General features: G+C 33.1%; 1 protein-coding gene and 1 long non-coding RNA gene across 3 annotated transcripts in view; both read right to left on the bottom strand.

Annotated features, from left to right (window-relative positions):
- LOC127733329 (uncharacterized) overlaps positions 1-8,968 on the bottom strand; it is a 166,241-nt gene extending 157,273 nt beyond the window's left edge. Inside the window, exon 1 of the long non-coding RNA XR_007997080.1 lies at positions 8,491-8,968. This is a non-coding gene — a long non-coding RNA (uncharacterized LOC127733329). The remainder of the gene's footprint in view (positions 1-8,490) is intronic.
- The window catches only part of LOC127733290 (OTU domain-containing protein 7B-like), a 54,804-nt gene extending 34,198 nt beyond the window's left edge, over positions 1-20,606 (bottom strand). Inside the window, exons 1-3 of one of the 2 annotated variants that reach the window (XM_052242647.1) lie at positions 20,564-20,606; positions 10,698-10,770; positions 4,331-4,472 (exon numbers count right to left, since the gene is read on the bottom strand). In XM_052242647.1, the coding sequence (XP_052098607.1) occupies positions 4,331-4,409 (79 nt within the window). In that variant the 5' untranslated portion in view covers positions 4,410-4,472; positions 10,698-10,770; positions 20,564-20,606. The remainder of the gene's footprint in view (positions 1-4,330; positions 4,473-10,697; positions 10,771-20,563) is intronic. The other variant, XM_052242646.1, reaches the window with a different exon arrangement.
- Positions 20,607-23,706: the final 3,100 nt, after the last annotated feature.

A 23,706-nucleotide genomic window follows, 5' to 3' on the forward strand; every position in this document is an offset into this window, starting at 1 on the left:
AACACTTGGTCAGCACCTCAAAAGAAACATTCATACCATGTTTGGTTTCAATCCATCAAGCGGTTTTCTAGAAGAAGACATTTGTATATATTTCCCATAGGGTCCTTTGTTAAACTAAGTTCCCCGTTGGCAGCCATCTAGTTGATGGATCTGCTATAAAGTAATAACACTTGGTCAGCACCTCAAAAGGAACATTCATGCCATGTTTGGTTTCATTCCATTCAGTGGTTCTTCAAAAGAAGACTTTTGCATGTATTTCACATAGAATCCTTTGTTAAACTAAGTTTCCCGCTGGCAGCCATCTTGGATGATTGATTGGCTATCAAGTAACAACACATGGCCAGCACCTCATTAGGAACATTCATGCATGTTTGGTTTCATTCCATTCAGTGGTTCTCTAAAAGAAAACATTTGTATGTATTTCCCTTAGGGTCCTATGTTAAACTAATTCCCTGCTGGCGGCCATCTTGGATGATTGATCGCCTACAAAGTTACAACACTTGGTCAGCACCTCATAAGGAACATTCATGCCATGTTTTATTTCATTCCATTTAGTGGTTCTCTAAAAGAAGACATTTGTATGTATTTCCCATAGGGTAGTATGTTAAACTAAGTCCCTCTCTGGCAGCCATCTTGGATGATGGATCTGCTTCAAAGTAACAACACTTGGTCAGCACCTCATAAGGAACATCCATGCAATGTTTGGTTTCATTCCATTCAAAGGTTCTCTAAAAGAAGACATTTGTATGTATTGTCCATAGGGTCCTATGTTATAGGAAGTCCCCCGCTGGCGGCCATCTTGGATGATGGATCGCCTACAAAGTTACAACACTTGGTCAACACCTCATAAGAAACATTCATGCCATGTATTATTTCATTCCATTCAGTGGTTCTCTAAAAGAAGACATTTGTATGCATTTCCCATAGGGTCCTATGTTAAATCAAGTCCCTCTCTGGCGGCCATCTTGGATGATAGATCGGCTTCAAAGTAACAACACTTGGTCAGCACCACATAAGGAACATTCATGCCATGTTTAGTTTCAATCCATTCAATGGTTCTCTTAAAGAAGACATGTGTATGTATTGTCCATAGGGTCCTATGCTAAACGAAGCCCCCTGCTGGCAGCCATCTTGGATGATGGATCTGCTTCAAAGTAACAACACTTGGTAAGCACCTCAAAAGAAACATTCATGCCATGTTTGGTTTCAATCCATTCAGTGCTTCTCTAAAAGAAGACATTTGTATGTATTGTCCATAGGGTTCTATGCTAAACGAAGTCCCCCGCTGGCGGCCATCTTGGATGATGGATCGGCTTCAAAGTATTAACACTTGGTCAGCACATCATAAGAAACATTCATTCCATGTTTGTTTTCATTTCATTCAGTGGTTCTCTGGAAGAAGTTCAAAAATTTAACGACGACGAAAAACGGACGACGACGACAGACGTCAAGTGATGAGAAAACCTCACTTGGCCCTTTGGGCCAGGTGAGCTAAAAATTTAATGAAATTTTTTTTTACATTAATTCTGATTCTTTTAGGATTCTCTTCTTTAATTGAATACACTGAATTTAAAAATACAATTGGAATCTTTATTGTCTAATTAAAGATCAAACAAGATTCTATTGTCTGGTATTGATTAAAAGAGGCACTAACAAGAATGTGTCCATAGTACACGGATGCCCCACTCACACTATCATTTTCTATGTTCATTGGAGTTTACTCTAATTTGGCATTAAAATTAGAAAGATCATATCATAGGGAACATGTGTTCTAAGTTTCAAGTTGACTGGACTTCACCTTCATCAAAAACTACCTTGACCAAAAACTTTAACCTGAAGTGGGACAAATGGACGAATTGACGGACGGACAGACGAACAGAAGCACAGACCGTAAAACATAACGCCCCTAGGTGGGGCATAAAAATGATATCCTGTCAAACTAAAGATAACATTCAATCTTCCTATCAGAGAACGAAAGACAAAGAGAACAAGAATGTGTCCATAGTAAACGAATGCCCCACTTGCACTATCATTTTCTATGCTCAGTGGACCGTGAAATTGGGGTCAAAACTCTTAATATGTGATAAAAGTTAGAAAGATCATATCATAGGGAACATGTGGTGTACTAAGTTTCAAGTTGATTGGACTTCAACATCATCAAAAACTACCTTGACCAAAAACTTTAACCTGAAGCGGGACAGACGGGCGAACGGACGGACAAACGAACGGATGCACAGACCCAAAAACATAAAGCCCTTAGGTGGGGCATAAAAATCTGGTTATGTCAATCTGGAATATGTCGATTAACTGCCAACAGTACATATATTTAAAAGTTTTAATGATCCCTTCCCTTAAATCGAGATATTTAGTATTTTCCCATAAATTTTGGATTAAAATGTAGTTACTTAAGGATTATGAACACTTTTGTTTTTTAAATGCAAACATATTGGAATTTTATAGAAAATCCACAGCCTTTTTATATTTCCTTAATCAATAGAGGGTTACTACATGCACTGCTACCAATGATTGCCCTTAAAACAAGTTTTTTAATATAGATATTAGTTCAAAACAAGCACAAATATGGATCTATTCCAGTACACCTTTTAAGGTGCGCTCTACTTTACTTTAGTGACTCAGCAAAGAGGTTTTCGGATAGTAAAGGTTGAACTTTTTATAAACAATTAACAGTTACTGTTGCATTACATGGTCAAACAAGTGAGTAATCTATGTTTAAATCTCTGTAATAAAACCTGTGGATTTTCTGTAAACAAAATCTCCATCTTCACTACATGCTACCACACTGTTAACAATAACTATTTTACACATTTCTTTTTATTTTCAGCTTCTTTGCTGCTTTGATATTATTGCATTTTGAAAATTTTGTATAACAGAACCACCTGTAAAATTGTATCCTACATTATGCAGTTATGCAATTCTTGACTAAAGTACAAATGTATTGAAACTGAGTGACAGTGGATCCCACTAACCTTGATCAATATCATAACATGTAAAGATATTAAAACATAATAACAAAGTTCATGTAAAATACAAAAAACTGTATACTATCTCTCCCAGTCTCCCTATAGATCCCTGGTAATGATACCAACTCAGTATTAAAAAGGGGACATAATTGGTCTTCAACCAATCATAGTATTGATTATATTTATGAGACAATAATTCTACCAAGATAAACTTGGATTTCACACAATATAGGCATTAGATGTTATTCACTTGGGACAGATAGCTTTACTTTTTCTATTCTATCTTTAATTAATGGTAGTTGTTACCCACAAGTGATGTTTTCGTCATGAAACACCATTAGTTGGACGATCCCCATACAATTTTTACTCTACACTGTTATAGCAAAATTAAGCAAGATCTATTTTCCATGTTTGGTGATAAAAGCAGAAATTTAATTCCTCAGATACATGCAATATTGGATTCAAACTTCAGACCAGAGTAGTAAAAATGCATTATACGAAACTAAATATCTGAATATTTTCTTACGACATAAAATCCATGTTCAAGTACAATGTGGGACTGCTGATTACAATACAAAATTCTATATGCCTATTATAGCAACTCATTAACTTTATAAAATAGAATACAGTCCTATAGAGTTAATCATTTTAAAGCAGTATAAATTCCAAACTTTCATCAAATTTTGACATTAACTGTAATTAATTGGTGAATCAAAGTATGTTATTAGATTTTCAACAGACTGAACCCAAGATTTTTTCATGTTTTTGCAGAGAATTATTTACACATTTCATTTGGTAATATTCTGAAGGAGACTTCTTATGCACAAAATGCAGTGTTTTTTCCGTAAAGTTCAATGCATGATACATGTACTCTGATTTTTAACCTTTGTCCTCTCGATAATAAACTTCTCTGAAAATTTTTTTTGTAAAGAGTTTGGTTAACCCTTAACTTTAATTTTCACATTTTCAACAACAAGATGCTACTTAAAAAAATTTCTATGACACAGTCAGGAAGCTATTTGAAATAAGCAGGGAGAACACAGAAATGTACACAGATTGATTCTGAACAGTAACAGACTGTATGAAGTCTTGTTTGATGCATTCCTGTGGTGCTGCAGCATTACGATGGATGATATGATTGTTTAATTCAACATTGTTTCATTATTATTATTATTGTACCCTAAAAAATTTCATGAACATTTAAGTTTATCAAACCATCTCACTGATGCAGTAATAAGGGGAACACACAAACTCTTCTGATTTAACATTTTATTTTTAATTGCACAAAACAAGTTGAAAATGCTTGGCCCAGAGAACTTGAAAGTCTTTATATACCTAATCAAACTTACTTGTGAGGATATCATGAGCCACATCAGGATTACAGTTGACCCTGTCCACAAACTGCTGTAACAACCTATGTTTGTCCATTTCTCTCTAAATCTTTAGAGTCATTTCATCTTTGGATCAATTAAACTATCACGTTTGCATTTTCTAGAAATAAAATAAAAGAGCTTCCACATTATTTACTCTGTAACAATGAACAGTTGCAGATCATATGCAGGTAGGGACCCCCTTTCAACAAAAAATAATAATAAATATAACACTGGTAAAAATTTGGGTGAGTCAAGCAAACAAAATTAGCTAAAGCTTAAACTAGAACTTCTATTTCAAAATTAACACATAGAGATGAACACCTCAGCATAAATTTGGGCGAGTCAAGCAAACAAAATTAGCTAAAGCTTAAACTATCACTTCTATCTTAAAATTAACTCATAGGGTTGAACATCTCAGTATAAATTGAGATAACTTTAATGATGAGAGCAGCAGAACATAAAATCTCTCATGTGGAATTTTTAACAACAAAAAAAGTATCTTTTGACTTGAATTTTTGGACATCATGAACCTTTAGTCTTGTTAGCATGAGTCTGTTAATTTGTACAATGTACACCATTTCCTTATAACAAGCACAGTACAGCAAATTTGTAAAAAAAGAACCACCAGTATATTTCTTGCACCTACATGGAGGTCTTTTAAAAAGATGTTTTAGTGTTTTTAAATCTTTACACTTATATATATATATATACATACATAAACCATGTACAAGTAAGTCATACATTTAAATGATTCATCTAGCAACGTTTGTAAAACATGTACTGGCTACTGAACTCCAATGTAGACAAGTTTTTATTTGATCATACTCTGTTGATTCACATTAGAATATTTCAATCACGTTTAAAAATAACTAATTCAATGTGACAAACAATAAATAGTTTACAACACTTTATATTTAAGGTATCATCTTAAGCAACAGTGAAAGGTAAACTGTTATGAATGAACAGTGTGTCATAATCAATACCCAAATAATTAATGTTCAATGTATTTAAGTATAATTGCTGGGATTGAGTACTCCTTTAACTGGTTGTTGACACAGGTTCAAAGCTAAGGGCTCCAAACATTTAAAATACTGAAGAAAGACTGAACCTGTTCAACATTGTTTTATTTTTTTCAATTTACTCTATACTCAGACTCTTTATTATGGCAAATTCATATTTTCTGCCATTTTCTTGAATGAACAGTAAAGTAGATGTGTTTTGAAAGAACGCATACATGTGCATATGACAAACAAAAATTGCAGAATAGATCTTGAAACCTGTGCAAAGTAGACAGCATTTAGATATTTCTGTTTGAAACAAAATTAATGCTGTCTTAACACAGAAGCTTAAAAAAGTTTGAAAAAAGTTGTATCAAATTTTTCTAACATTTATTATAAAGTTTATCATTCGGTAAATTTATAAAAAGACTTGAAGTGATAATTGACAGTTGAATATAGAATTGAATGCTAGTCAAACTAGTATGTACACGAAAAGTTAAATAAAAACTAGAAATGTGTAAAAATTTTATGTTCTTTGAAGTGCACATTCCTGTGCGAATATCTTTTGGCAGACAATTAATAAACTTCTTTATCAACAATTTACTGCAACATACAAATGAACCCTGGCTTTAACACAAAGAAAACAAGGAGAAACCTAATGTAATAATTTGATAATATTATGATATAGTGTCGATCTAATTACCCTTTATGTACTGCAGTTCTGAGTCATAACATCTTTATATCTTATTCTGTAATATCAGGAGAGAAAATGGAAAACAAATCTTTCCAATATATATATATGAATTAAAGGTGATGTGAGGTTAGGGTCAATGAGACAATAATCCCCAAAACACAAGTTTACCTAAAGAGACTTTTAAAGGTCAACACTTGGCCATCAGTGACGGACAAAAACCCACACAAGGATTACTCTGCCATTGCTCAGATTGATTCTAAACAAGTTATAAATAATCTTCACAGAGATGACTGAATATTGGACACAAACTCTAATTTCCTAAATAAATAGCTCAAGAGATATATATGTCGGGCTAATCATTATGGAGATTCCTGACTTTTGGAAGGTTAACAGAAACATCCTGATATATATTGTACAATACTTATTCTTATTCTAATGAGTTTGGTCAAGTCTTTATAAAGTCCATGTTCCCTGGTATCATTTGCTATATACATGTATCTCCTCTTCTTTTGTCTACACATTACTCAATGTTTTCCACAGAAATTACTATAAGCATCCTGACATACAGCAAATATTTATATCATACATGTATCATCTTTTTGCTTAAATTTGTGCCAAGGGTAAATATAATTTTATTATAAAATAAATGGGAAATGTATCCATGGGACACAGATGATGCCCCAACTTGCATACAACGTTATAAAGGGACATAACTCAAGAACAGTAAAAGTTACGCTACCCAAATTTGCACTTGATCTGAGTTTTGTGGTAATAAGCATTGTGTATAAGTTTCATAACATTTGGTTGAGGCAAACTTAAGTTAGAGAACGGAAACGAAAAATTCAGCTATTTTGCCATTTGTAAAGGGGCATAATTCTAGAAAGGTAAATGTAACGCCACCAAAATTCAAACTTGATCTGTGTTATGTGGGAATAAGCATTGTTTATAAGTTTCATAACATTTGGTTGAGGCAAACTAAAGAAAGAGAACGGAAATGAATAAACTGCTTCGCTGAGCGCAGCTGGATACGTCTGCAGAGGTCCAACCCTGAACAGTTGGGGCAAAAATGGACACAATATTCAAGCTTGATTTAAGTCTGAATTTGGATTGTAATTAAATATTTGACATATTATAGGTTTCTGAATAAATGTAGTAAAAACACTTGAAATTGGTTATATGAATTGAATTTATATTCAATTAAAGATTTCTTGATGTTGTGCAATACACTGTGCTGTTGCCCAATACTTAGTAAATCTGTTGTCAGACTATAAACAAACAATAACTTCTCAATGTTATATCAGAAATTTATAAAAAACTAAAGGGAGGTTATCTTAATAGATATAAATCAGTCATCAAAGTTTAATGAAAACTGCTCTAAGCACTTTAAGGATATTGTCCAAAAACTTGAAAATCAACCCTTTTTTTATGAATATAATCTTATAACTCAATAAATTGCTTTGCTGAGCTCAGCTGGATACGACCGCAGATGTCCAACCCTGAAAAGTTGGGGCCAAAATGGACACAATATTCACGCTTGATACAGGTCTGAATTTGGATTGTAACTAAATTTTTGACACATAAATAATAGGTTTCTGACACAGAATAACTGTATTCAAAGAACTTCAAATTGGTTATATGATTTGAATTTATATTCAATTTTTTTTGCTTTTGTGCAATACACTATACTGTTGCGAATTGACCCCCCCCCCCCAAAAAAAATAATTTTAACCCGGTTTTTGGCTTTTGTGCAATACACTATGCTGTTGAATATTAACCCCCAAAAAAAAATATTTGAAGAAATTTTCTTTGAATTTCTGAAATCTGAAATGAGAAAAATTGTCCCTCCCCCTCCAATTTTTTTCACCTCCCCACTTTCCCTTATTCCCAAAAAAAAATCTTTCCCTCAAAATATGGTCAGTATCTCAATTCAAATTTCTAATGGAGTTTGCAACCATAATTACCCATTTAAATACATCATAAAAGTTTTAAAATATAAAATGACATACATAGTCATGGCTAAAATTAATATTAATTAATAGTAACCGCTAAAAATAAATTGACAGCTAATCACCTCAAGACAATCATCATTTCTTAATACATAATTTACAAGCAGTGTAAGGGAGGTAATCAAACAGTGTTCTTTTAATTGATTTGGATTACCTCCTTTACACTGCTTTTAAATTGTCTCAATTGTCCTTTAACCAGAAAAACCCTTGTTTTTCCCCTTTTTTTGCATCTAATTACTAATTGGTTTGAGCCATAACCCCCCAAAGTCAATCCTTACCATCCTTTTGTAGTATGGAAACTTGTGGTATAATTTCAGAGAGATTCATACACTTTAACACAAGTTATTGTCTGGAAACTACAAAAATGCTTATTTGGGCCCCTTTTTGGCCCCTAATTCCTAAACAGTTGGGACAATAACCCCCAAAATCAATCCCAACCTTCCTTTAGTGATTATAAACCTTGTGTTAAAATTTTATTGATTTCTATTTACTTATACTAAAGTTATTATCCAGAAACCATCTGTCTTTGGACAACGCTGACGATGACGACAACGTGATACCAATATACAACCAAAAAAAAATTTTTAATTTAATGCCTAGTTCACACGTACATTTAATTCGAATTGAATTCGAATCGAATGCGAATCGAATTCGCTAATCGCGTTCACACACTCTTCCTTTTTAATTCGAATTGATTCGAATTGGCTAATTCGCATTAACCAATTCGCATTAGAAATCCGTTTTTGTTGATACGAATTAAAAGTTAACGTCATTCGGACAGTAAAGCAAATTTGACGCGTATTGCAATTTGAATTAGAATTAACGTTTGGACGTAAAACGATTCGAATGCGAATTAAACTAATTCGAATTAGTTAATGCGAATCGAATTCGAATTACGTGTGAACGCAGCATTAAATTTAAAAACGTAAAATCTTTAATTTATAAAAATCAAAAGGGAGCGTACAACAATACATATAAACAATTTACCAAAGTTTCATAAAAAATGCTGAAAGCATTTTAGAGTTATTGTCCGAAAACTGGAAAATCCCCCTTTTTGTAATGAATAAAACCCCATAAATAAGAAACGTATAGTCTAAAATTTAAAAAAATCAAAAGGGAGCTCATGTCGATAGAAATAAACAATTCACCAAAGTTTCTTGCAAATTGGTGAAATTGTTTTTGAGTTATTGTCAAAAACTGGAAAATCCCCCCTAATTAATAAATAAAACCCCACAACTCAGAAATGTAAAATCTAAAATCTATAATATTCTAAAGGGAACTTACATCAATACTGAGTAGATATAAACAATTCACCAAAGTTTCATAAAAAATGCTGAAAGCATTTTTGAGTTATTGTCTGAAAACTGGAAAATCCCTCTTTTTGTAATGAATAAAACCCCATAAATCGGAAACGTATGGTCTAAAATTTATAAAAATCAAAAGGGAGCTCATGTCGATAGAAATAAACAATTCACCAAAGTTTCTTGCAAATTGGTGAAATTGTTTTTGAGTTATTGTCCACAAACTGGAAAATTCCCCCCTTTTTAATGAATAAAACCCCAAAACTCGGAAACGGTAAATCCGAAATTTATAAAAAACAAAAGGGAGCTCACGTCAATAGATATAAACAATTCACCAAAGTTTCATGCATATTGGATAAAACGTTTTTGAGTTAATGTCTGACATGTTGACGACGGACGGACAGACAGACGGACAGAGGTATACCATAATACGTCCCGTAAACAGGCGTATAAAAATTCAGCAATTTTTCCATTTGTAAAGGGCATAACTCTAGAACTGTAAAAGTAACCCCACCAAAATTCAAACTTGATCTGTGTTTTATGGTAATAAGCATTGTATATTAGATTCATAACATTTGGTTGAGGCAAACTAAAGTTAGAGAACGGAAACCACGGCGGGTGCATAAAATATCTTTTTGTGATAGAGTCAGGATAAAAATTCATTGCATCAAGGTTTAGTGCTTTCGGGATCACATTGTACTCAAAAAGATCATGTTAATAATTTAGATTGGATTTTAAAATCCAAAATGGATCCTGAAAATTAGCGCTGAGGAAAAACTCTTTTTTAATTTGGATGCATTCATGCATATATTTTACTGTGGATTCATTTATTTTCGTGGGTACCAATTTTCGTGGATTCAGGAAAACTTGCATTTTCTTGGATATTTGATTTCGTGTTTTTTCCAAAGTCTGCATAATTCCTTTCGAAAATTTATAATTTGTGGTTCTTGGGTAACCATGAAATCCACGAAAATTAGTATCCAACGAATAATAATGAATCCACAGTATATCAAAAACATGCATGAATTATTAAAGGCAGGTTTCTTATTGACTTGTATGCACTGTTGCATGAACAGAATTGACCACGAATTCTATTTCCTTCACTATTATATTAACTCTGTGATGAGAAGTTACCAGTGAAAATAGCTATCAAATCATTAGCTTCATGGATTTTTTAAAACATTATACTTTAGAACCTAAAAAGCTGGTAGTGCTGTACTTCTATTACTGTACACGTACAGTAGTCCATAATCAGCTTTCCAAATGAAAGAGTAATTACAGTTAATAAGGAGCCCTATACATTAAATATTCCAAAGTTATACTTAATCTGAAGTTTTAACTTACATGTACAGTGATTTCACTTGGCATTTTTAACGATTGTCAAAGTAAACCTGTGTGCTGCAAGGCATACACATACCTTCGTTGGTCATGAAAAATAGAAAAGAAACCCCATAAAACTGTTGTAAACAATGAGACACATTGATCAATGCACATTACAGGTTAATGAGAGATTAATTAAGGAAATAGAGATAACAAGGTAATCAGGAAATTTTACATGAAAATAAAACCACAAAAGTTTTCCTCAACTTTCTAGTTACAATTAATTTTCAGTAAACTGAATTTTCCCCTGGTTCATGTGATTATCTACAGACAATGCCTACAGCTTGAAATAAAGAAACTTTGGAAACTTAAAACTATAAGCTCTACCGTTACCCTGCCATATACATTTAAGCGTGCATTTATGTTCCATTTATGTATATACCAGACAAAAAATTAAGGATCCAGTTATTTTACTTGAAATAATGTAATTTTATTATCACCAAGGACTATATGGGCAAAACTACTGGGATTAGACACTCACCACATGACATGCAGGACCTTTTGGTCAAATTCAAACCAGCAATTCCCCAATATTTAAAAAAAAATAAAAAAAATTATTGAATTCTCAGCATTTAACATGAGTACACTTCTCGACTGTTCGACTTATCATTCAATTCATGTTAAAAGTCTGTGATATGAAGGTTTTACTACATAAACTCAATATTATCAATCAATCCATACACTAAATATAGTTGACCTAATGCTTATAGTATCTGAAATACGAATTTGAACATGTAACTTTAACCTTGATCATCACTGATCCATGAAATGAGGTCTAGGTCAGGTGAACCCTATCTGATAGACGTTGCAAGGAACCCTATATACCAAATATAGTTATCACATTACTTATAATAAGTGAGTATTTCACTTACAAATAAAAACTGCCATTTAAGTAATTTTTTTTCAAGCAGTCACTGAACCATGAAAATGAAGACCTTCTGAAATGTCAAGTACCTTTTTTCTTCAATAAGGGAGCTACCATTTGATTTTTATGGTGGGGGGGGGGGCTAGGATGAAATTTGAAGAAAATAGGCAGGACAGGATTTTTGAGTGAAAAAAAAAGGCAGGATGAAATTATTTGCAAAAAAAAATGGCAGGATGACAATTTATGTAAAAAAAAAATCAGGATAAACTAAAAAAGAAAGGCAGGACCGAAAAGAGTGAAAAATAAAAAGGCAGGACCAAATAGAGGGGAAAATAAATAGGCAGGACAAAATTTTTCATCCTAGCCCCCCCATAAAAATCAAATGGTAGCTCCCTTACAATCAACACAATATTTCAATCCCATTTTTCAAAATGAGACAGTCATGCATATGTGTAAAATTTAGAAATTGTGATTACAATTTAGTGCTTTGCATTTTCAGTAACAAAAAGTTAAAAAGAAATACCTCTTTGCTGACAGAATCAGTTGTTGTTAAGTGCATTTTTATGGGGAAAAAAACAAATTACAGAAATCTGTATTTTTCAAGAAAGTGATACCACTTGAAGAGACACATTGACTTCAAAGAAATTTTAATGAGTTGGCGATAATCAGGCTGCTATTGAAGATTTTCAAACAGGACTTTAATACTATTGTAATTGAAAAATCGTATTGATTTTTCCTGAAATCTTTTGTTGTTGAGTATAAATGTTTGTATAATAATGATACAAATCTTTATTTAGATAAATACAATGTAACAAGCACAGGAGCATTTAACAAATAAACACTGTAGCATGTTAGACTCATAGACCCTTGTATTGATAGAGAAACCAATTTTTTACCAAGATACAACGAGTTCCACTCATCAAAAGCAATACATTGATATTTACAAATGAGAGTGAAATTAGTATAAAAATAAGAAGATGTGGTATGATTACCAATGACTGAATGAGAATTACTCTTTACAGGAAAAAGGACAAAGATGTAAACAATAACTGGCCATCAAATGATCATCAACAATGAGCAAAACACATACCATATATGCATGTAATAGGAAAAATATACCATAGGATGACTAATTGATATACTACAACAATAAATGAAAAACAATTATGACAACCAAAACCAATTTGCAGTTACTGGATTACAGGTATGAAGAATGTGTCAGGATTTAAAATGATTGTGAGCTGGTAACCCTCACTGTTAACTTGGAACAGGGGTGTAACAACACATTGAACACAAGAACATACTGTATGAATCAATCGGAAAAGGCTAAGGTCAAATGAATGTTTGGGTATTGATGTCCAGGTTAGAAAGTTATCTATTGTGTTATTAAAGACATCATATACATGTATATATGCAATTTTGATAATTGATATCAAAGCTATTATTCAAGCTAGTTTTGCCAATAGGGAAAATTAATTGGCTATGTGATTTAAGATGAGAGAATGACTGGTATTGTATATTTTGCCTCAACTGTTGTAACCTTTTATCATCCTTCAATATAATAGAAAAACAAAGGATATGGGGTATCAATCCATGACACAAAATCAGTGCATGCACAGCAAAAAAGTTAAACATACTTTTATTGCTGTTCTTATTCTCAGTTATAGTGAGGCCTTCAATACAGAGGAAAAAAGGAAAAAAAACTCTATCCTCGCTGCAAGTTTAAGACGACCCATAGCACCGTACTTACATACTTATATGTACTTTTAAATACTTTCATGACTTGAAGGGTTTTTTATTATAGTGATATTTAAATGGCACTATACATATCCAGAAATCATATTAACTTTGCAAAAGAAAGTTATGAAAGAGACGTCCTTTATTTACCAATTCTATGAAATATACTCTAAACACTATGTATCAAGGATTCAAGGAACAGTGTTCATTCTATATTGCATGTACAATTTTAACCTAATAAAAAACAAAAAAGACATTAACTTTTATCATTGAATTTGACATACATTTTTTTGTACATGTACAATAATATACAAATCTACATGAAAATGACCATAATATGGGTTTCACTCTGTATTGTAATACAAACTTTTTTTTCACTTTCTGATAAAATATAGAAAGTCCCCTGTCAAAATCTTGAAGTAAAATAAGGTCTGAAAAATTGTACAAAAGTATGCACAGATCTTGATAGAATGTATTCTAAAACTAATTTTTAAGTTATTTATTGAAGCCGCTATTAAACAAAAAAATCAAAATTAACCTCCCAAACCGTTTAGGTTTAATCGTCTAATTGTAAGTTGGACAAACCTCAAGAGGTTATTTCAAACAGGGAGATTGTTATTTCCAGTGTCCCTTTGGAGTATGACATATGAATGGTAGTTGTTAATTAAAATAATAAGTAGAGGTTGTAAATAAAGTACAACAATCCTTAACTGTTTTCATTCATTATTTTGTTATCAGTATCACGATTGGCTGTTTATAATGAGGTCCCAAAAACTTTTTGGAAAACAGAATACAGAACACTTTTGAAACATAACAAAAGTATAATATTTTCAATACTTCTACCATAGATATAAAAGCCATAGATAAAGTACTGACCCCTCATCAAAAGCAGGTATTTCTTAAATACTCATAAATGCCCATTTGTTCACCCAATGGGTTCAGTGGTGGCATGTATTTAATATTACATTGATTGGAAAGTCAATACTGAGCAATTTTTTCTTGTTGTTGGCATGGATGTCATTGAATCGATCCTTTTCAAGGAATAGCATTATTTGCTCCACACGAACAAAATTCATAGTTCTTCTTGAAAGTTAATAATTTTGTGACGAATAGAGAGAGAAAAAAAATTAAGCAGCTAGTTCTTGCAAATATTATTTTTACCAAATAAACATCAACCAAAACAATTCTTCCTTGTTTAAGATTGTTAGTGCTTCCACACCCTTGCATATTTTTACGAGAGACAGGTAGGGCAAATTTATTATAGGCTGATATGACGACTGCAGTGTTTTCCCTATAGGCTATTCAAGCATTGCGGTACTGCTACGCATAAATTTCGACCGCCATGCTTTCTTCATTGCGGCAATGCATCCCGCTATGTGTGAAAACTATAACTGTTTTAAAATATTTATCATCGATATTTTGAAAGTGAAGTGACAAGTGACAACACTCCACATGTGTTTTAAACTCATCCGACTGATAAGTGGATGCATCACGTCGCGTGTGCCGGGATTTTACAACCTTCTTGATTAGTTGGTTATATATATCGAGACTTTGGTTACATGATAGAAGTTGCCAGTTAGCTGATAGATAAATAGTCAGATTAATCTCAAATGCATATCTTTCTGTGCTTAATAAAAAGTTTAACCTTTTCCAGTATAAATTTCACCTTTAAAACGGGTGTTTGACATCATTATTGAGGGGGGGAAGGAGGGGTCCTGATCCCGAAATACCGGGCTTAAAAACATGGAATCCTGAGGTCCCGAAATTTAAAAAAAATAAATCCCGACATCCCGAAATTCAAAAAAAGAATTCCCGGATCCCGAAATCCCGAGCTTAAAAACACCCGATCCCGGAGTCCCGATAAAGGTCCTACCCCCCCCCCTCCATTATTTTACTGTGATCATTAATAAAATGCTCCGCTGGGGCACAGCTTGATACGACCGCAGAGGTCGAACCCTGAACAGTTGGGGCAAGTATGGACACAACATTCAAGCTTGATACAGCACTGAATTTGGATTGTAATTAAATATTTGACACAGCATAGGTTTCTGACACAGAATGAATGTGTTCTAAGAACTTAAAATTTTTTAATTTACCTATTCAAACCATATCATTATTATTTGCTTTTATATATAAATCAGAAGTAACCAATTTAAAATGGAAAATTTAAAAGAAAAAAAAGGAAAAAAAAATCCCCCTCCCCCAATTTTGAACCCCATTATGATTCATCACCCCCAAACTCAATCCCAGCCTTCCCTTTGTGGTATGGTACCTTGCAGTACAATTTCAGAGATTTCCATACACTTGAACACAAGTTATTGTCTGGAAACTAGAAAAATGCTTGTTTTTTGGCCCCCAAATTCCTAAATGTTTAGGGCAATTACCCCCAAACTCAATCCCAGCATTCCCTTTGTGATATGGAACCTTGTAGTTCAATTTCATAAAGATCCATACACTTACACACAAGTTATTGTCATGAAACTAGAAAAATGCTTGTTTTTTGCCCCTTTTTGGCCCCTTAATCCTTAAATTTGGAGGCAATTACCGAAAAAATCAATCCCAGCATTCCCTTTGTGATATGGAACCTTGTGGTACATGTACAATGTCAGAGAGATCCATACACTTACACACAAGTTATTGTCATGAAACTAGAAAAATGCTTGTTTTTTGCCCCTTTTTGGCCCCCAATTCCTAAAATTTTGAGGCAATTACCCCCAAAATCAATCCCAGCATTCCCTTTGTGATATGGAACCTTGTGGTACAATGTCAGAGAGATCCATACACTAACACACAAGTTATGTCTGGAAGTTACAAAAATGCTTATTTTTGGCCCCTAATTCCTTAACTGTTGGTACCATAACCCCCAAAATCAATCCCACCTTCCTTTTGTGGTATTGAACCTTGTGGTAAAATTTCATAGAGATCCATTCACTTAAACTAAAGTTAGAGTGCGAAAACCAATGTGTCTTCGGACGACAACGACGACGACGATGACTACAACGTCATACCAATGTACGACCGCAAAATTTTTTTGCGGTCGTATAAAAAGTAGAAATTTAAAATTTGGTATAGTGTCTGGTATTATAAAATAAAACTAAGGTAATTTCACCGAGAATGGACAAAACTTTTGTTTTAATAAAGTTTCGCAGTTTTTTCATCAGCTATATTTACATCTATGAATTATTTTTTGATTGGTCACAACAATCAGTTATTTTTAGATTAGTCGTGGTTGATTGGTTATATCAAAGAATACACATCACCGCCACCGGGCCGAGAAAAAGACGTGTCTTATGAAATTTAAAAGATTTGATAGAAAAACTATCAAAACATACGTAATTATTTAAGGAAATATTGTTTTTAATAAACTTGTGTTGTTCTATTTTTATTTCAATGGGTCACATGAAGCTTTAAGTGTAGCGGATTCATTTGCCGCTTTTTACACAAGTGGGGCTAAATTTCTTTCACTTCGGCAAGATAGGATTTTTACAATTATGAAGCGTTGTAAATAAATCGGACAGAGATGTATTTCAAAAAAATAGTTAGAAATTGTCATGAAATAAAATGTCAGCTTAGCTTCCAAACAATGTCATCCGTATGTCCGTATGTCAGGTATTCTTCATCGACGACTTCTGTAATTAACGCAAATAAACTTTGTTTTATTGTTTCCTGTAAAATCTCTGTGAAGCAATGATGACATTCAAAGTTTTATTTAACAACTTGCTTTTGATGCTGAAACCATTATATCAGCAAACTGAGGACACTGTTAGTGAAAGAATCACAGGCACTTGTCTCAGAAATTTTTTTTCCTATATACCTTAATATATTATTAAGGTATATAGGAAATTTTTTCTGAGACAAGTGCCTGTGGAAAGAATGTAAAGACATGACATTTAGGCAGACAATGAACAAAGTTGCCAGTCTTGGAACTTTGTATCCTTGTCTGTCTAAGTATGCAGCAATTGGTCTTCTTTTGCCAGTTTCAACAGCTGATTGTGAAAGGTGTTTTTCATGCTTAAACAGAGTTAAAACACCTTTGAGAAATAGACTACGCCAAAAAGTGCTGAATTGCTTAATGCATATATCAATTGAAGGACCAAAGGAGGAAGATTTTGATTTTGAAAAATGTGTGGTGACCTTTGGAAAGTTGAAACAGAGGAAGATATCAACAAAATAATGTGTACATGGCATTAATTTGTAAATAACTATTGCAGACTGGATTATTTTTATTATTGTTTATAAAGTCTTTCATTAATTCCTCTCATCTGTAATAAATACTTTAAAGTTCCATGACTTATATGAATTGCTGTACCTATAATAAAACAATTAGATTGGTATATGGCTTTAAACATATAAATTATGTAGTGTAACTAATTCTGGAAAGAGAAGCATCGCATGCCGCGTTGCAAATTCACCATGGACCCACCATGCATGAAAATTTTTCTAGGGAAGACACTGCGACTGTTCGATAATTCATATTTAATTGTTATAAGTAATTAGTCTGTTGGGAGGATGTCGGCTATCTATTATCTCCATCATCACCCAGTGCTGTACCTTCGATATTACAAAGGGAGCTTCAGGGTGCTCAGTGGGTAATATTCTGAGTATTTTTATCTATGGATATTGCATTGTATATCTATCCTTCTACATAAAAGTATCAAGGTAATAAAAATATTCCAAGATACTGAGGAGAAGAGACTGGGAGTAATTTGGGGTAGTCTGTAATCACTGGTACACTGTATCTATTATGGGAGTAAGAGCATAAGTAGAGTCTGTAATTCACTGGTATCTATGATTGGAGTTTAAAGCAAGAAAATTAAAGAGTCTGTGAATCACTAGAATCTGTGTTGGGTGTTAGAGCATGAGTAGAGTCTATGAATCACTGGAACCTGTGTTGTGAGTTAAAGCACGAGTAGACTCAGTGTTCTCCCCAGGGCCTTTTAGCATCATGGTAATGTGATGCTATATTGCTAGAATGTGATGCTATCTGAAATGAGTTTCTTATAGATAGTGTTATGGATGTGATGCTATAGTTTCTAGACACAAGATGGTATTTCATAATTCCCTGTTTGCCAGGATGATATAAGAAATTTCTGAGAACACTGAGACTCTGTGAATGACTGAAATCTGTGATGGGAGTACTGTAGTTTTTATATTCAAATTTTATTTCCTAACTGTGGAGTGCAACATAAGAGCATGAAAGAGCCCCTGAATCCCTCGAGTAAGAGGCTGAGCAGGATGATGAGTAGTCTGTGATTCACTGGAATCTGTGTTGGGAGTTATAGCATGAGCAGACTCTGTGAATGACTGGAATTTGTGATTGGAGTACTGTAGTTTTTATATTTTAATTTTTTTTCCTAATTGTGGAGTCCTACCTTACTAACCTAAGAGCTTGAGTGGAGTCCGTGAATCACTGCAGAAAGAGCATGAGTAAGAGTCTGTGACTGGAGTAGGAGTATGAGTAGTCTTTGATTCACTAGAATCTGTTTTGACAGTTAAAGCATGAGTAGACACGGTGAATGACTAGAATCTGTGATGGGAGTACTGTAGTTTTTATATTTTAATTTTATTTCCTAACCGTGGAGTGCACCCTAAGAGCATGAGTGGAGTCTGTGAATCGCTGGAGCAAGAGTAAGAGTATGAGTAGAATCTGTGATGGGAATAAGAGAATGAGTAGAGTGTGAATCACTCGCATCTGTGAAGGGAGTACATGTAGGACCATCCATTTATATTAACAAATTTGAGCATCAGGGATCTCCATGACCTGTTTTAAGATGGCCAGCCTGTAAATATACAAATTTGCAGGAAAGCATATGACTATAAACATGACAGCATCAGTCATCAGAACAGGAACGGGGTAATGCATAAGCTCAACTGTTAGAAAAAAGTAAAAAAAAAAAGTTAATGATTCTGAGTTCATTAGTATATTGATTTTTATACTGATTTTTCGTTTTATTGATTTTCTTACTGATATTGGGAATTTCATCCCCATATAACTGATAACCAAAAAGAATAACGAGGACAAACATTTTGAATTTATTCTGTTTGAGTACATAATAAAATGAGTCTAGAGCTTATTCAATATACAATTTTATAGAATACAAAATGACTTCTCTTGGGAAATTCACCTCAGATCAATCAGACAGATTTTTGTATATGTACAAAGATCAGTAATAAGCCACCTTTGTTTATTGGTTGATTCTAAATTTAAATTTATTATGTTTTTAATTAAACTTCAATATATACTTTAAAAAGAGAGAAAACAAACTACCTTAAGATAACTTTTCTTTACATTGAAAATGATGTCATACATTAAATTCCCAACAATAGGACCATCATTGGATAGGTTTCCATAATTCAATTACTTTTCCACCAGAAATTATGGTGGGATTTTTTTTTACAGTATTAAAATGTTTATATATATAATATATATTTGCTTTAAATGGGATATCATAAAGTATTGTAAAGGTTTGCTGACTTTGACCCCTTTCATAGGTCTCACGTGCCTCAAATACATGTAGCAAGGAAAATATGATCAATAATATATCTCATAGTTGTTATACAGGGAAAAAAGTAGTATTACATTTTCCCAGCTTTAGGTTGGCCTTTTGTGTACACAGGGCAGTTGAAGGAAGTCAACTTAGGAGCGCTGTGATTGGATGTAAGGGTATAATATATTTTTTTATTTATTCATGAATAACTGCAGTGTGTATATTTACAATATAAATTTTGAAACCCATTGAAATATTTCTTGAGAATTATTCGAAGACACTACCTAATTTTCATAAATTTGATGTAAAATGAAGGTGGGCATGGATACCATAAACAAGCTCTGTTGGAAGATGGTCATGATACTAGTATTTGACTTCAATTTCTAAAACAGAAAAATAAAGTACTAATACCATACATAACTATTTTGTAATGGTTTTAATTATAAAAGTAGTAAATTTTAAAAATGTTAGTTTTGTCGCCTACGGAAGAATAAATACTTCCATTTTCCCTACAGCCTTTTCCCTGCGACCAAGTATTAAAGTAAACCGGTAAAAAAAATTATATCGACTGCTATGAAATTCTGAATCAATCTTGTTTACAAATACAACGTGCGCAAAATTTGACAGCAAGCGAAATGCATCTTTGCAAATAAAAATACGTAAGGGGTTTTCTTTAATAACATTCCTATAGCTTAATGCATAAAAGTTTTAAGTTGAGAAATTGAAATGAGAGTGTTTACCTTTTTTGATGCAAAATACACAACCGGAAATATTTTGTTTCGTTTTATTGCGCATGTGTCATAGAAGAAAATAGTTAAAAAAAAATAAAACACGGAATAGATGCGATTGGTGCGGTAAACTTTAAAACTTTCTGGTTAAACATTTTATTTATATATTTTTCGGTGGTGAAGCTTCTATTGACTGATTGAGGACAGGCAATGAGGCAACTGACTCACCAAATTATTTACCAATAAAAAAAACCAGAAAAGATCAAGAGAGATTAAATATGTAGCGTGCAGTTTATATCATTATAGTCCATTATAGAATAGTATATCATATTTATTTCTATGCTATATATATATTGCTAATGCTAACCGTTAGTATAGAAAGTCACTGGTCTACGATATGAGTCGATCTTTCAATTGACGGTACAGGGAATAGTGTAGAAAAATCAAAAGTTTTGATAAAACTGCAAAATTGTAAAGATTGGAATTGGAAACTATTTGAGTAGGTGTTTAAAATCTTTATTGAATCCACATCTGATTGACACCACTGTATGAAATGATATACGATCATATACGTCCTCATCACACTCATTGACAAGTATTTCTGAAGGCCATCTTTTACTGCAAAAAGTATGGTGGGGAAAACTTTATAAAGATATTTAGTGGAACCCGGTTATATATCGTTCTCTATAAGGATGTTTGTGTCGGAAGTTTAGTTCATTTTTATACCTACGCTCGATATAGAGCGGTGTATATAGGAATCCTCATTTCCGTCCGGCTATTCGTAAATTGACGTTCTTTCCTCCGTCAGTCCACGGAACATGTATGTCCGTCGGCAGTCCCTTCGTCGGTCTATCTGCATGTCTGTCTGTCCGTCACACTTTTGGTTTTCAGTCATGACTATTTCATTAGCTGATGATAAATAGAGAACCGCTTTTTGAAATTAATTGAGAATTTAATCGAATGTTTTGGACCATTAAAGACAGTTTAAGGTGTCAGACCACCCGAGTCATCTGCATGTCTGTCCGTCCGTCACACTTTTGGTTTCCAGTCATGACTATTTCATTAGCTGATGATAAATAGAGAACAGTGCTTTTTTAAATTAATTGAAAATTAAATGCGGGAATCTTTCGGACCACTAAAGACAGTTTAAGGTGTCAGACCACCAATTCACCCACTCTAATTTAGAACATATGTAATATTAGCCCTACACTGACAAAACATAGTGCTTTCGATATTATTGTTAATGAAACTGTTGGTGATAGAGAAATATATTTAGACCATTGCCATAATTTACTTGTCCATGAGTTTGCATTGAAAATTGAGGATCAATGCGCTCTATAGTATACTTATTTAAGACTTCCAGAAAACCAGGGGTTATTTTTAGTAGTAGTTATCTTCGGAACATTGGTATTTCACTACAAGACTTTAAACATAGGTTGAAAAATGGCATGTAGAAAGGTGATGCACGTACACTTCAGGATATACCTGGTTTCTATGAAGTTAAACTAAAGGTAAAATATTTAGAAAGCTGTGAAATTTGAAAAAAAAAGTTGAATAGATAGGGATTATGAATTGGTGGTCTGACACCTTAAGTTCGATTTCATTCGTTTGACTTTTATCATTCCAAGTTATGGTACTTGATTGTTGGATAAATAAGAATAAAAAAATAGTTTTCTGATGATAAATAAAGATCAAATTAATGGAACGTACTTGATTGATGGAAAAATTTGACTGTTTCCAGATCATCGGATAGATAAGGCACTGCTTTTTCAATAATAGAATTCAAATTCTAATGGAATGTTTTGAACCACAAAAGACAGGTTAAATTCGATTTTTGTTGATTTTGCTTTTACAGTTCCAGAGTTATGGTAGTTGATGGTTGGAACAAAAAAATCTAAATTTTGTGATTTTTGTTGATTGTGATAAATGGAGAACCCCTTATTGAAATATATTGAAATCTTGATGGAATGTTTGGATTACAAAACAAAATTATGATTTATTTAATGTTTACTTATTATATCAAAAGAGAGAAGGATGGATTTGTCCTTTTTTCTTAACTGAGGCATTCCGAATGATGACTTTTGCATATAAAACAAAAGTGTTTGGGGCTTAGTCTGGTGGAACAATAACATATTTGTCGTGAAGAGAGAAAAACATCCACAACGTCGTGTTCCTTGAAAGGGTCAAAACCGTGTGATCTTTGAACATTGTAGACTTTGAATGCGCTTCAGAATGCCTAACTTAAAAGCTTTGATCCCGATGATTCAGATAAAATGTCCCGTTTGGCTCATCTGGCTCGCGCTCTATCCATTTTCTGGTCACATATCCCTCAACAGCATCCATCAGTAACCTGGATTTCATCTTCCAGCTGATGGGCTGGGGAATTGGATATTTCGGGCCTTTGGCTAACAAGTCATGCCAAGGTTTCCAAATATTAATTGGCCTGCGATATTTTATTTGTATTGGGACGATGCACAAGAGAAATCGGGAGGTTTGAATTATAAATACCCGAGGGTAAAGGTAAAATATATTTATTAATACATATTTGTTTTATATATTTATTCTTGCAAATCTATTTGGTGATGGAAAATGATATGGTCCACAATGTGCTATATTTTTCTTGTGCAATTGCTGAATTACATATACAGAAGCAGTGCAATTTTGATGTCTGGTGTTCTTGTAAAACAATCGATCATTTCTTCACAATAGTATGTTCATTGATGTAGCACGTTCCAAAGTTTCCATCAAATATAAATGTTCTTGACTTTAGTCCTAATGCTAACGAACTTAAAATCGTTAAAATCAATTCTTTTGCTGTTTTAAAACATTAAATAAAACTGGATTTAAGTAAGAACATCGATCATTAACCATTTGTAACCTGGTGCATTTTATGGACTGGGATACTTTAATTCGTTATCTCTAGAGGATCAGCCTGAAGATGCATGACATATTTGCCACTGGACGTTAAGCAACCTACAATCAATCAATCAATCTAAAAATGATTTATGGTATAACTTTGCAGTATTTCCAAAATTTGTTTTGAAACTAATGAAACATACATCACCTACTTGAATATACGGTATAACACCAAAAAATATGCTGGTGAATGCGTTGATTTTCGAGATCATGGTAGTTATTTCATGTTTAACTAGACC

Source organism: Mytilus californianus, unplaced genomic scaffold, assembly GCF_021869535.1.
Source record: "Mytilus californianus isolate M0D057914Y unplaced genomic scaffold, xbMytCali1.0.p SCAF_3, whole genome shotgun sequence".
Lineage (NCBI taxonomy): Eukaryota > Metazoa > Mollusca > Bivalvia > Mytilida > Mytilidae > Mytilus > Mytilus californianus.